The sequence below is a fragment of the Pezoporus wallicus genome, unplaced genomic scaffold, assembly GCF_028554395.1.
Source record: "Pezoporus wallicus isolate ANWC-B61680 ecotype Strahan unplaced genomic scaffold, APGP_CSIRO_Pwel_v1 contig_5785, whole genome shotgun sequence".
NCBI lineage: Eukaryota > Metazoa > Chordata > Aves > Psittaciformes > Psittacidae > Pezoporus > Pezoporus wallicus.
The window spans coordinates 6,345,825-6,359,505 of record NW_026641150.1 but is presented as its reverse complement, the minus strand read 5'-3'; the positions used below and the strand labels follow the sequence as shown (position 1 = coordinate 6,359,505).

The 13,681-nt window shown below is 40.7% G+C and overlaps 2 protein-coding genes across 11 annotated transcripts in view; one reads left to right on the top strand and one right to left on the bottom strand.

Annotated features, from left to right (window-relative positions):
• The window catches only part of EIF5B (eukaryotic translation initiation factor 5B), a 40,440-nt gene extending 36,247 nt beyond the window's left edge, over positions 1-4,193 (top strand). Inside the window, exons 20-25 of the mRNA XM_057422166.1 lie at positions 190-321; positions 401-477; positions 596-760; positions 1,714-1,852; positions 2,403-2,564; positions 3,404-4,193. Of these exons, the coding sequence (XP_057278149.1) occupies positions 190-321; positions 401-477; positions 596-760; positions 1,714-1,852; positions 2,403-2,564; positions 3,404-3,511 (783 nt within the window). The 3' untranslated portion in view covers positions 3,512-4,193. The remainder of the gene's footprint in view (positions 1-189; positions 322-400; positions 478-595; positions 761-1,713; positions 1,853-2,402; positions 2,565-3,403) is intronic.
• A 3,080-nt stretch (positions 4,194-7,273) lies between these two features.
• REV1 (REV1 DNA directed polymerase) overlaps positions 7,274-13,681 on the bottom strand; it is a 65,501-nt gene continuing 59,093 nt past the window's right edge. For all 10 annotated transcript variants that reach the window (XM_057422401.1, XM_057422404.1, XM_057422405.1 and 7 more), the window contains 5 exons: positions 11,394-11,502; positions 10,117-10,328; positions 9,779-9,938; positions 8,829-8,931; positions 7,274-7,696 (listed from right to left, as the gene is read on the bottom strand). In XM_057422401.1, coding sequence (XP_057278384.1) covers positions 7,585-7,696; positions 8,829-8,931; positions 9,779-9,938; positions 10,117-10,328; positions 11,394-11,502 — 696 coding nt within the window. In that variant the 3' untranslated portion in view covers positions 7,274-7,584. The remainder of the gene's footprint in view (positions 7,697-8,828; positions 8,932-9,778; positions 9,939-10,116; positions 10,329-11,393; positions 11,503-13,681) is intronic.

Below are 13,681 nucleotides of genomic sequence, written 5' to 3'. Positions count from 1 at the left end.
CTAGTTCAATTCAGACTTTTGTAATGATAGGAACAAGCAGCAATGTGTCCCAGGGCCGCATATGACCTGTACCTGGTCTGTGTCAGTATGTCTCTCATACTTCCAGAAGCTCATGAACAGAAAGATTTTGCACCCTGAGGCAACAGAACTAAAACTTACTTTTTTTTTCTCCTTCTTTTTTCCCTAAAGGATGAACTAATACATGAACTGAAGCAAACACTGAACGCAATCAAATTAGAAGAGAAAGGTGTTTATGTCCAGGCTTCTACTTTAGGCTCTTTAGAAGCATTACTTGAATTTCTTAAAACATCAGAAGTGCCAGTAAGTACTTCTGTGCTCTGTCTGATGTTGTTTCTGCATCAGATTAGTGACTGACTTATGTGGCTTTCTTCTTCAACAGTATTCGGGAATTAATATAGGTCCTGTCCATAAAAAAGACGTTATGAAGGCATCAGTTATGTTGGAGCATGACCCACAGTGAGTAACTTCTTTATGTACCACATTGATAAATGTTCAGTGGTGGTTGAGTAATGTCCTCTCCTCAGCTCGGGGTCTGTGGTCTGTCTCAAGCTGTTTGACTTCTGTCTACTTACAGATACGCAGTCATTCTGGCATTTGACGTGAGGATTGAACGTGATGCACAGGAGATGGCTGATAGTTTAGGAGTCCGAATTTTTAGTGCTGAAATAATTTATCATTTATTTGATGCCTTCACAAAATATAGACAAGACTACAAAAAACAGAAACAAGAGGAATTCAAGTAAGTAAGAGCAGTCCTATCAGGGATGATTCCCAAATAAGTGCCTCAGTTATTTTAGTCTGAATGAAACTGCTTTTAACTTCTTCCCAAATAATTATCATTTACATGTCGTTCTGAGGGGAAGGAAGGAGAAGAGAATAAGACAATAAATTGGTAGTGTTCAAGAGTTCAGTACTCCAGTCTAATTGCTTACATGTGGGATTAGGCTCAGTAGGGCAAGAACTGTGAAGCAGTTGTAAAATTGAGCTCAAACTATCATGTAATATGGACTGTTCTTACTGAGGTTTGCTTTGTATGCTTGTCTTCTGTTCCCAGGCTGTAACAGATGAGTTAGTCTTGCTGAGTTAAGAAAACAAAAGGGATTTGGATTCTGTTGTTTCATGCTTATGCAATTGCAGTGTACAGGGCTTTATTCTGGCTGTGGTAACATGGATATGCAGCAGCATAGGGATCCAGGGACCCAGAATTAATTTTGGGAATCTGTTACTGGGTGATCCTCAGTAAAGTAAGGACAGTCAAAATAAATTAAAATGTTTCACTTCATGTTGGTCCCAGTTTGAGTTTGTACCTCAGCATTTGAACACATTTGTTCGCTTTACAATCTTATTTTTGGAGTCCCTGTGATGAGCTGAGGCAATGGTATTTCTATTCCTGTGCTCTTGTGAGACTGTAATTGCACTGTAAAACTACTGTTCCTTTGGTCTTGGTCTTACTTGACTGCCCAAGCCAGTCAGAATAAAACCTATGCCAGCCAAGCCTGATTATTGTTCCCTGTCATTCTTTAAGATTGAGCATTGACTAGAACTTGCATGATTGGGAAAGAGGTTTTTTTCCTGCTTGATTTCTCTCAAAGAAAATAAACATCCAAGAGTGTGGGAGAAGGCTGAAGTGTTCATGTTGTGTATGCTGTTCCAGTGTCTGTTGCAAAATGCCTTTTCTTTGTCACCTTCCAGGCATATAGCAGTGTTTCCTTGCAAGATGAAAATACTCCCTCAGTTCATTTTCAACTCTCGTGACCCAATAGTGATGGGTGTAGTTGTGGAGGCCGGCCAGGTGAAGCAAGGGACTCCCATGTGTGTACCTAGCAAAAATGTAAGTAAACATCTCTTCTGTGGATGCTTAATTCACCTTGTACTTTGTGGGATGATGTATCGGGAAATGCTTGGATGCCCTTCCCCAGTGCACAGTTTTGGTAGGAGGTAAGATTCAGGCTTTTACCAGGATGGAGACTTGATCTCATGAGCCCTCTTGCTGTTCTGTGCTGGAAGAGAGAAGTCTTGTAGTGGGGCACAGGAGCTGCCAGAAGTGTGGCTGGTGGGCACCTGCCAGTCAGCCACCTGCCTTCCCCACTGCATGTTCTGTGTTGTGATATCAAGGAAGGAGCAGAATTGTCATTCCTGGTAGCTAGTAAGGCGGAAAGTCAAATTGGGATAATTTAAGGGATAACAAATTGATATTCCAGATGAGCTGTGGGTGAGGTGATGTCAGTGTCCTTCTAAGTATGGTGTACTTACAGTGTGGTATGTTTTGCTGTGCTAGTTCTGAGGTGCAGTGCTTCCTGTGGGAATTCCTGAATTTGTGTAAGATTGTGTGCACAGAGGGGTTTGTGGATGTGTAACACAGCTCCTTCATTGTATTGCAGTTTGTTGAAATTGGAATAGTTACAAGTATTGAAATAAACCATAAACCGGTGGAGGTTGCGAAAAAAGGCCAAGAAGTATGTGTGAAAATAGAACCTATTCCTGGGGAATCACCTAAAATGTATGGACGACACTTTGAAGCAACAGATATCCTCGTCAGTAAGGTAAAAGCAGTCTGCGTTTTTGGAGAGGGCTTATGACGTAACAGTAGCTTGCTTGAAGTGGCAATGTTGCACGAAGCCTGAAAAAATTACCCTAGGAACCTTCTGTGGCAGACTAATGGACATCTGAAACAGTTTGTGTGTGGTGCTGCTCAGCCCAGTGTCTCTGTGGCCTTGTTTTGAGGTTTGTAGTGGTGCTCCTTGAGGACCAAAGGAAGGATGTACTGCAGCTAAAAATACCTTGCACCTGAGAGCGCAAAACAGAGTTAGCTTTTTGCACAGTTGTGCTCAGAGCAGCTTAGCAGACCCCATGGCACCGCAGCGTGATTGTTTGCCTGATTTTGAAGTTGTGCAATAGATTGCAATACTTCAGTAGCTCTGATTCTGGAGCACGGGGCTTGGGTGAGAAGAGCATGAGCCCTTGTTCAGTCTTCAGCTGTCAGAAGCACAGCCACAGCTCTCCATACTCCAAACTGCTTCAGTTAGCACATGCTGGGGGTAGCAGGCACAGGGTTTTTTCAGGTGGAAATGCAGGGCTTGGGAGGTTGTGCTGGTCCTATGGGCTCTGGGGGCAGTGGGAGGTCCTATCCATTCACAGGTCCTTAACTTACCTGCACAGGGCATGAGATTGACTGTGCTTCTGCCACCTCTGAATCCCAAGTGTAAGGGGTAGGATGTGAGGAATCATAGAAGGTGGCAGACACGAGTATCAAAACTGGGGTTAAGAGGAGCTTTTCTGCTGTGCAAAGTGCTGCCCTTCTTCAGATCAATTCCTTCCAGCGCCTTAAAAGCTGCTTTTGTTAATAAGCATGTGTGTCTGATGGGTTTGTCTTGTGTTGCAGATCAGCCGTCAGTCCATCGATGCGCTGAAGGACTGGTTCAGGGATGAAATGCAGAAATCTGACTGGCAGCTTATAGTAGAACTGAAGAAAGTGTTTGAAATCATCTAGATAACTTCTTACAGCAAAGGGGAGGCAGGAATAAGCACAGTATTCCTGTTCTAAAAGTTACCAACAAAGTCATATATTGAAGACAGTGTTGGATATATGTCTGGGAGGAAAATATGTGGATAAAATGTTTTTTCCATGAGAAACCAAGAAATTTACACTGGTTTGACAGTGGTCAATTTACATGTTCCCATGGTTCCAATGTGCCTGTTCACCTCTCCTATTGCCCTTCCTACTACTGGCTGCTGTTTTAAAGTTTGCCCTTCCTTCTCTTACACCTCCCTTCCACCCTTCTTCCCTCCCTCTCTCCAGAAGAAAATAAAAGAAATTGAATTTTTATTACAGAACTAAAGCTCTTTCACTTTTATATTGAGGAGATCAGTACTGCAGTATTTGACTACCCAAGCTTCTGCAGACTTTGTGATTCTTGGGACATTTTTGATGTAAGAAACTTCTTTATTTATGCATACCTCTTCCCTGAGTCTCTTTTCCAACATTCTTCTGCTTTGTGCCTCTAGAAATTTTTTTAAATAGAAAATTAGGCAATTGGCTATTTCTGTACTTGCTTTGTGTGAAACAATGATGTAAAGCATAGTTGGTCACCTTTTGCTGCTTGTACAGTTCATGAAAGTCGACCTGTAACCATTATACCGCAGAGCCGCAAATAAAGGAGATGGACATAGCAGCCCATTGTTTTACAGTTTGCATTGATAAACAAGATTTCACTTTGTGGGCTGTCACAGATGTGTAAGTGCCAGGCGGAGCCTTTGCCTCTGGGGGCTTGGCAAAGTAGTGGAGCAGTGTTCCAGCAAAGGTATTTCTTCCTCTGGCTCCCTTCCCCTCACTAAGTGTGTATGGTGATGGTCTTGGTGTCTCCTACCATGTTCCCAAAGCTCTGGAGTTGCAGCCCAGGTGTGAGGTGGCATCTCTGCTCCAGCTGCTGCTCAGGGTTGTGATTGTCTGCAAGTGAGGGTGATTCTGGATATTGCATTGAAGCTGTTGAGTCACCTGACAGCGTGGGACACAGCACCAGCTCCAAGGGCATTTGTTTGATGACGATGATTGTGATGTGCAGAAGTCGCCCTGTAATCCCCACCTCCCTACCCCTCCCTTTCCCCTGTGGCTCCCTGCTAAAGATGACACCTTTACCTGTTCCTGATCATGGAGTCTCCTGGTAACTGACAGTTCACGTCCAGAGGAGCTAAACCACCACTTTTAAAAGCACAAGCTGGAACATTAGCATTTAAGATATTTACAAGGATTTAACTTGCAGTAAGCAGTTTGATCAGATTTCCTCTGTCACTTACTTTTTTTCTGTTGGGAAACAATTTTATAACTGGGATTGTGTAGACTCCATTTATAGAGGAGCACTTACCTCCTTTGGCAATGGGATTTAACCTACCAAAATGATGTATGTTTGTTTGACTCTAAATGTGCCCTGGAAGAGGACTGCTTTGGTACGGTTGGTGCATGGTATGAATTCACAGCACTGGGAAGTGATGGTTTAGAATGGAGTGGTCACAGCAAGGAGACTGCATTTCATTGTTAGAAGTTTCTTTTGCAAACTATGCAATCATGAAAACTACATTAATAAAAAGTTCTTGAGAACCCAGATGTCAAACATTGTGGTCTTGAAGTATTGGTGATTGTTTCCTCAAATGTGGGTGTTCTTTCGCAGGTAGAAACTCTGGGAAAAGGATCATGCACTTTCTGCAGGTTGATGATTGTGGATCTTAAGACCATACCCTCACTCAAATGCTTTAAGCAGGCAGGTAACTGTTGAATATAAATACTCTTACTCAGTTAAAGTAATGTTCTGAGTCCTTCTAAACCAGATACTTACCAGTTTTGTCTTGAGCAGCACTTGGCCAAGCCAGAGCTGTGTATCTGAAACCTAATTGGCAAAATACTTGCTTGAATTTCAATAAATATATTCCTTTATGTGAGCAGTTATTGTGCTGGTTTTCTTAAACAGGGAACGGAGAAAAAGGCAGCTCCAAAAGCCATGCAACTAAAATTTGCTAACTAGTGCAACTTGATTCAGATGAGGTCACTCTCCCCGTAGATCTGTATCTACAAATAGCTGCAGTTTGACAGACAGGTACCAAGCAATGTAACTTGAGCTGGGAAAGTCAGTCTTATCATTGACTACCTGAGGGTGGAAGGAACCTTTTGTATTCACCAAGTCGCAGCCTACTCCGTGGTCAGGAAAGGGGAAGTCTAAGCAGGTTTTGAGCATCTCCTGTGAACGAGGACCTATAACCCTGTGGACAGCCTGGTCCATGGGCACTGTTAAAAGGAGTATTTTGTATCCAAAGAGTGTTGTCCTGTGCCCTTTCACTTGATGCCACAGGGGAGGGTCTGTCTATCTTCTGTTTTCTAAGATCCACCCCCAGCCTTCTCCAGGCTCAAGTGTTTCAGCTCTCTCAGCCCCTCCTTGTATCAGAAGCTTCACTCCCTGAAGCACGGCTGTGGCCCTGCACTGGAGTTGCTGTGAATGTCCATGTGCCTCTCGTATTGAGGAGCCCAGATCTTGGTCCAGCACTGCAGCTGTCTCACCAGTGCTGGGCTGAGGAGCACAGTCTCCTCCTTTCACCTGCTGGTGATGTTCTTCCTCATGCTTTCTGCCCCTAACCATTAGGGCCACCCTTCCCAGGTACTTTTCAATCCATCTGTGTCTCAGTAGCCCATACTTCATCCCCTTGTTTAGCAGGATGTTACAAGCAGCCTCGCTGAAATCAAGGGAAACATCTGTCCTTCCCTCATCTTTCACCTTATTGATAGATGGGTACCTCTCCCAGTGTGCCATACAAAGGAAGCATAGGGCACAACCTAAAGCTAACCCTGTAGGGCAGCCAGTGAAGTGACTGCAGAGCATTTTCTGCTCAAGCTGCAGTTAACCTGGCTAATAGAGATGGTTCCTACGTGCTGGTGGTGCAAATCCTGCTCCACAGCTAGCTCCAGTTTGCATTCCAGCTTTCAATACTACAGTGTGTGGGCCCACACTCATCCATACTTCTGTTTCCCCTCCCGTAATTTCTACAGCAAATGAAAAGATTTGTCTTACCACCAGTGTTGTTTTTCATGTGGTCTTCATTCTTTCCAGCATTGCTGCAATGTACTGGCCAAATAGGACTGTATGAGGCTGGTGCACATCTGCAAAAAGCAGACTTGCCCAAGACGCAAACTGTACAGATGGAAGCACATCTCTCCCTACTATGACTGCATAGAGACAGGGCTGTTTATTTCACTTCTACTACTGACTACAGCCTATTTTATGTTGCATCGAGGAAATGCATGTCACAGGCTGGGAAGAACTATTAAGTGGAAAGCGAGCACTCAGGAGTGATAGAGGCTTCAACAGTGCCACATGTCAGCTACTTCCCTTGGTCCTCCGGGTAACTGTGCAAAGATCTTCATTTGTCTCCCTCCCCAAGTACCCAGCTCCAGAGGTAACAAGCACACCGAAATACAGAGAGCTCAGACAGCACTTACGCTTCTGCTCACGCCATGTGTGCTTTGGGAGTGGCTGGGCCACTTTGAAGCACCATCTTTGAAGGATGAGGCTGAAAATGAGCTAATATTCTTCCCTTAGCTTCTGGAGAAGAAAGAAGCAGCAGCCAGGTGAGTGTACAGCAATCTCCTATGCACGTTGAGACAGTGGCATTGTGTATGTAGAACTGTGTGAAATGAATCAAAGCTGTGGCTTTAATACAAGGGGTTAGCTATACATCAAAGCATCACAAAATAGAATCAGTACAAAAATATACATACAGTTCTTTATTAAACAACTGTAAACACTTCACTGTAAAAATCCATAAAACTTTATAAACAAACATTTTGTAAATAGATTCTATACTACAATAAAAGAATTTTAACACAATTATTTACATGCAATACTGACAAATTTGGCACTTTCTGAAAAGAAATGTACAAAACACTTTGTTGTTTAAAAAGAAATCTGAAATTATAAAAACTCAGGGCATTACTATCATGCACTTTGCAAATACCTCACAAGCACTTATGGCACAGCTAGCAGAGAGCTCCAGGCTCTCATCAAGCTCTTTACTACAAGTTCAGATAACTTTTAATGTGCTTCCGTAAGTTTGTTGTAAAACTACCTGAACATTGTCAAGAATGAAGTCAAATGCCATATTCCAAACCGATTCCACAGATGACTGCATTAACCTGAAGGAGAAAAGGAGGAAAAGGGCAAAAATTACTGTTAAAGAACCTGTCGTTTTTACAGCAAGTTTTAGTCTTCACACTGGAAAACAAAATCACAGTAGTTCACTGTGAATGGTATTTTGATTTCATCTTGGCAAAGGCCTCTATCTTGTATTTATTGCTAAAATGGAAACAAATCATGGAGGCCAACAGACAGCTGCGTTACCTCTAGCACTGCACTACTACTAGAAGCAAAGTAAGGAAATTCTCAAAGAAAATGAAGCAGCTCTGTACTCTCAAAATCCCTCCTAGATCACTGTTCTACACTTACAGCTTTAGAAGGCCTTATGTCGGGGACAACATGCATCATCCAACTCCTAATACCTTGCCCTATGCTTGTCACCATGCTTTAGAGAGACACACTGCCATTGGTGCAAACACCACATACAGGGACCAGGACTGGACAATGCCACTTTCTGAGGAGCTTCATAAACAATTTACTGTGCAGCACTGAACAAAACAGTTAACTGCACTATGTGTTTTGCATTTCCTGAGGCCTAAAGACATCAAAATCATCATACAAAATTATAGTGAAGTTTTTACACTGCTGTAGTCTTTTGGGTGTTAATTCTGTGAAATAAATATTTTCCAGGTATAACACATGGAAAGCTGAGCTCCATAGTTATGTATCAGTTAGTAAGCACATCATAAATGGAACCTGGGCCTCCTGACTCATGGGAAGAGTAACAGGAGCACAGTAACTAAGTAATAAAAATGGATTTAATAGGTTGGAGGTGAGACAGGATCTGGATACAGCAGGAGAACAAAATCAGATGAAATGAAGGTATGATCGAGACAGCACCATGAAAAATGAGTGACTACAGGATGAAGAGATAATGCTGACAAAAACTATATCCTTTGTCTAAACCAAAAGATGCTGTAGCAAGTACTGTTAAATGCTACTTTTTTCACAAATTACCTGTTTTAAAAGCCCAGCTCTTCTCCCCACTCCTGTTCTTGAATAAAATTTAAACTTAAAATGTCTACACTCATAATGGAATTCTCATGGTCTTGTGGCCTCACAGTGAAGCAGTCAATGCGTACATTCTAACAAAAATGGTCTAAGTGTCGCAAATACTAGCAATTGAGTTACCTTTTCATGTACTTTACAACCAGATCCAACTTTTCCAAATCTTTCTCTTCTATTAGATCAGTACAATACTTAACAACCTGTAGAATGTCTTCTTCCATAGGATCTGTAATAAAAAGTTAACTTTAAGTATACTTTCACAGAATAAATGGAATATAATAGAAAGAAATTCTGCAGTGTTAGCACACCAGGGGCCAATCTGACAATTGCTATATCCCCGTACCTCCCCCCAGCATCACCAGTGGTGTACATAAAAGGGCTGCTAGGTCCTGAAATATGTGTCTCTTGAACTCTTCTTTGACGACCAAGCTAACCTTAGCCAAAGGGAAAAGAAGCAGGAACTTAAAACGGAGTGGCTGTTTTGAAACTTTTAGGAGAACAGTTATGTCCAGAATACGAAGGTCAGATTTCTCAAGACATGAGGGTGTTGCCGGTTGTTTGACATAACACTAAGGCTCAAATCACAGTTTAGCAATGGTGTGACACTTCTGCACTTTATTCCAGAATTCTTTCCAGCAGTTAGTTTGGATACAAAAAACCAACCACCACCAGAACACCCAAAACCTGCATTGTTTTTCCCTAAAATGACACCTCCGTAAGAGAAAAAAACAAAAAACATTTCAACAGCTTTCATCTTAGTGGCTGGAACATGTTGAACAAAACAGGGAAAACCTCCCACACAAGTAAGTAACATCGAGGCATAAGAGCCTAACAGGTTGAAGAGAGAGGTGAATTTTCCTGCTGTTAAAAAACAGGAATTGGCAAAAAACCAGAATAACAAGGAAGTAGGAAGAACCAAGTCACTCCAAGACTGCAAGGCAGTCAGACTTCAAAATTACTGTGAAAAATAACCAGTGGAAGGAAGAGTGAAGGAAGAAAGTACAAAAAGCCTACTAAAAAAATAGTTTTCCTTGTGATGCCTGCAAAATCACCACTAGTGTGACACCCCATACCTGAAATAGTTGTAATCCATTCTTTCAACAACATCTTTACATCATTGAATTCAACAGCTCCAGCTAGGTTGGGCGCTTGTGGCCTAAATGAACCAGGCTGTTGTTCAGTCTGCACGGCTGATGGGCCTGAAGAATCTGAAGTTGATGGAACTGCTTCTGACTGTTACAAACATAAAAGTTGATAATGGTCAGCCTGACAAATATCTTAACACCGTCTTTATACATCGATAAGCAACAAGTAAAGATTCCAGTAAATAAAAGAAGCTGCATTTGTGAACATGGACTAAGTCTAAAGAAACAGACATGGCTTTACTGAAAGCTGTTAGTGTTAAAATTACCTGAGCAGCTGTTCCTTCTTGTTTCAAGAAACCATCTATTAGCTTCTGTGGGCTTCCAGTTGCAGCTGGAACGGTTTTTGCAGGGCTACCAATGAGTCTGTTTTTCAAAGGACTCTGGATCTTTTTTACAGGACTGACTGGACTTTTTTTCCTGTTTTTTTTCTTATTTTTCATTGTTGCATGCTTCAGGTGTAAGAAAGGATTTTTTGCCACTGAAAACCAAAGGAACAGTCAGTGGTTGATACATTTAAAATTTAGTATTTTTCCATTGGAAGGAGGACTCTGTATCTTCCACAAAAATCTATGGATCAATTTGGAGAACATAACCTAGATACAGCGACTTTCACACTCACATGCCATTCCAGATATGGGAATTGGTCTTAAGGATTTGAAAAGCACTGCTGGACATTAGTGTACTCAGAGGATACTCAACTATTCATAAGCCTTTTAATATAAACCGTTGCAGTGCTTGAGTATGAGCAGATGGTGAAATCTGAAGACTACTGGACAAATTGCTTTGCCTCAGTCAGAGCACTGTTCCACCTAGATACCCACTAAGACTTCCCACCAAGTGGTTATCAGCAAAACCAGCAGTGAAACCCCCCCAAACTATTTTTATAACAGTTTACCAAGGAAATCACTCTCACTCCATCATATGACTAATGCGTTATCTGCATTAGTCCACTGACTATGAAATCAAGGTTTGATTATAATAACAGTATTTACTGGCAATGAACCCAATGACATTTCCAACCTATTTTATGGCAAAGCACATTCATAGGGAAGAAATCTTATTTCTTTCTACTGATTATAAAAAGGAGGCCTATGTGATCAGATCAGAGTAAAACCACCTGACTATCAGACATATGGTGAGATGTATCATATCTCTAATTGCCTGAAACCCACACCAGTGCTATGGGGTTCAGGGAACCATGAGAATGCTATCTGAACATAATTTAACTAACTTAGGTACTGAAGATGCAATACTTAAATTACACGACATATCAAGTTTAGATTCCATCCTGCAAACATATGGACATGCGTAAGTTTAGTGCCACAGTCCCCATGAATTGAATTAATTACCCATTTAAGCAAAGCTTGGCATCTGTTTGCAAAATGAGACCACAGCTGATTGTAACTGACTGTCAAAAATAAAGAAATTTGATTGAACACAGCATCTTCATAGAAGCTTGTGCTATATTTTTCCAGTTTGTTATTTAGGGTTGCATAACTGTCTTTGAATAGTAAGCAACTCCTATACAACGATATATACTCACCAAAAGTGTTAGCGGGTTGCTGCTCTGATTGCTTTTGCCTTTGATCATATGCATCTCTCAGCTCTGCTTGCAACTCAGCAGGCAGTGCAGCAAAAACCTCAGGGTCCACCTGAACAGTAACAGAAGATTGATTCGGTTATTTCACCAGTGAGCAACACTGCTTGCTTTCCTCTAGATCACTTACATGAGAAGGGTAAATTTTATGCCAAGCAAAAATAAAAGGGATATAACAGAAACACTGTAAAATATGTTATATGTTTTCTTCATGTACTTTAGCTTGTAAAACTCATAAAATGTTTCACCTGATACTGCTCTACATTTATTATTTTTGAGAATTACTGTTTATGGGCCTATAATTCACTAAGCATCTTTATTCACCCACTTCATTCGCCACTATCTTTATTCACCTACAGCTACATTAACTGCACAATTAAGCCTAACTCAGAGAACATTACCTTCAAATTTCCAAACTCAAGCACTGTGACAATCAGACTTTTGCTCCTCCTATTCTTTTGGTACTTCTATTTCCTGGAAGCTGCTAACCTCCTCAAACAGAACATCACTGGAAACAGTCTCACTTCTCTAAGGACAAGAAAGGCAAGTCCAGCTACCTCATATTTTGAACTAGCTTGAAAGGATTTAGTTTCTTTCTCCCAGTTGTCCATCCCTTGTTTAACTGATAAAAAATGCAGTCCTTTCCAACTGTCCTAGGGGCTCAAATTCTAGACAAGAAATAATTTGCTGCCAGTTGCCATATACACAAAATATAATTTAATGTATTACTGGTTATCTGCTCTCACTGTGCATCTCAAGTAGCAAATCTGTGACAGACTAGTCTTGTATTCTGAGTTTCCTGGTATTACTGGACAGTGTTTCAGCTTATACCCTGCTAAATCTCAATTAAAAAAGGCAAACCTATAATTTCAAGGATTAAATCTGCCTAGCATGAGAGTGCCCTTTATTTCAGTGGTAGAATACAGAGATGTGCAACAAACAACAACAACAAAATTTATTCAAAATTACTACTGCTATTCTAAGGGCACAATACAATTTCTGCCATTACCTCAGATACTCTATTTATTGTATGTCAGTATGCACAGATAGTAGAAATTGTTTCTTATTTTCAATACATATTTGATCTTCTTTTTTTTAACTAAAACACATATGATACGTCAGGAAGGTAGGCTGTGCTATTTGCACATATGATGTCTGAATTACACAGACAATAAACATGAACATGAACATGCTCCCACAGGTAAAACTCATCCATTTAGCACATTTTTTTCCACTTTTCAAACTCCATGTGCCAAAACAAACTTTTCACCACCCAAAATGTGCACTAATTAAAAGAGGAAATGGGAACAACTCTGACCTCAATTTGTACAGAACAAAGGATTGTGGTGGAACACAGCCAATTAAGTCCAGAGAATTACGTTATTTTTTAAATATAAATCTTACTTAATAGAACGATTCTAAAAAGGTTGCTGTTCTCTAGCTAAGCAGTGGAGAGTCATGAATTTGGGAGGCCCTCAATTAACAGTGTTTTTTGTATACATCACTTAATAATTTATGCACAAATAAAGCAGAACAGGGTACTGGCTGTGTTTGTTATTCCCCCTATCACTGCCCTCTGAAAGTGTAATATGTAAAAATTCAATTGGAAGAGCCATCAGTCAAGTCCGTATGAATTCAACACTAATTAACTGGAGTTTTGTGTAACTCACTGTACAACTAGAGTGTGCCAACATTGCTTTCACATGGCAATGGAGAATCACATGGAGAATCTTGATTTTATAAATTCATGTACTACCTCAGCACACAGCTATCAGTATTTTTGATGTGCTGTATAAATTTCCTGAAAAGGAACCATGTCATAATGATATATGGATGAGGTGCAAATTTGCCACCAATAATTAATTCCACTACTTCATTAGTTTCTAAGCAACTGTAATCTTTACTTTTTGCATCCTATGCTTTTACAGGGTTCAGCTCCTACAGAGATATACAGCTCTTCTAAATGTTAAGATTTCTTCAGCAGCTGATGGAAATTAATGTAATTGATCTAAATGCTTTCTATGGGAGAAACTTATCCAACAAAGGATATTTTCCACGTTTTCTAATGAATAAATCATTATCACCCAATTAATTTGGCACCTGGCATAAAACCACAGTTCAGTCAAAAGGAATGAAGGGTTGAAAACCAAACCTAATTAAGCTATAAAAAGATGGGAGGGTATCATTTACATTTGCTGAGTTAATACAGCTAAAGCACTCAATTTGGAGTGGCT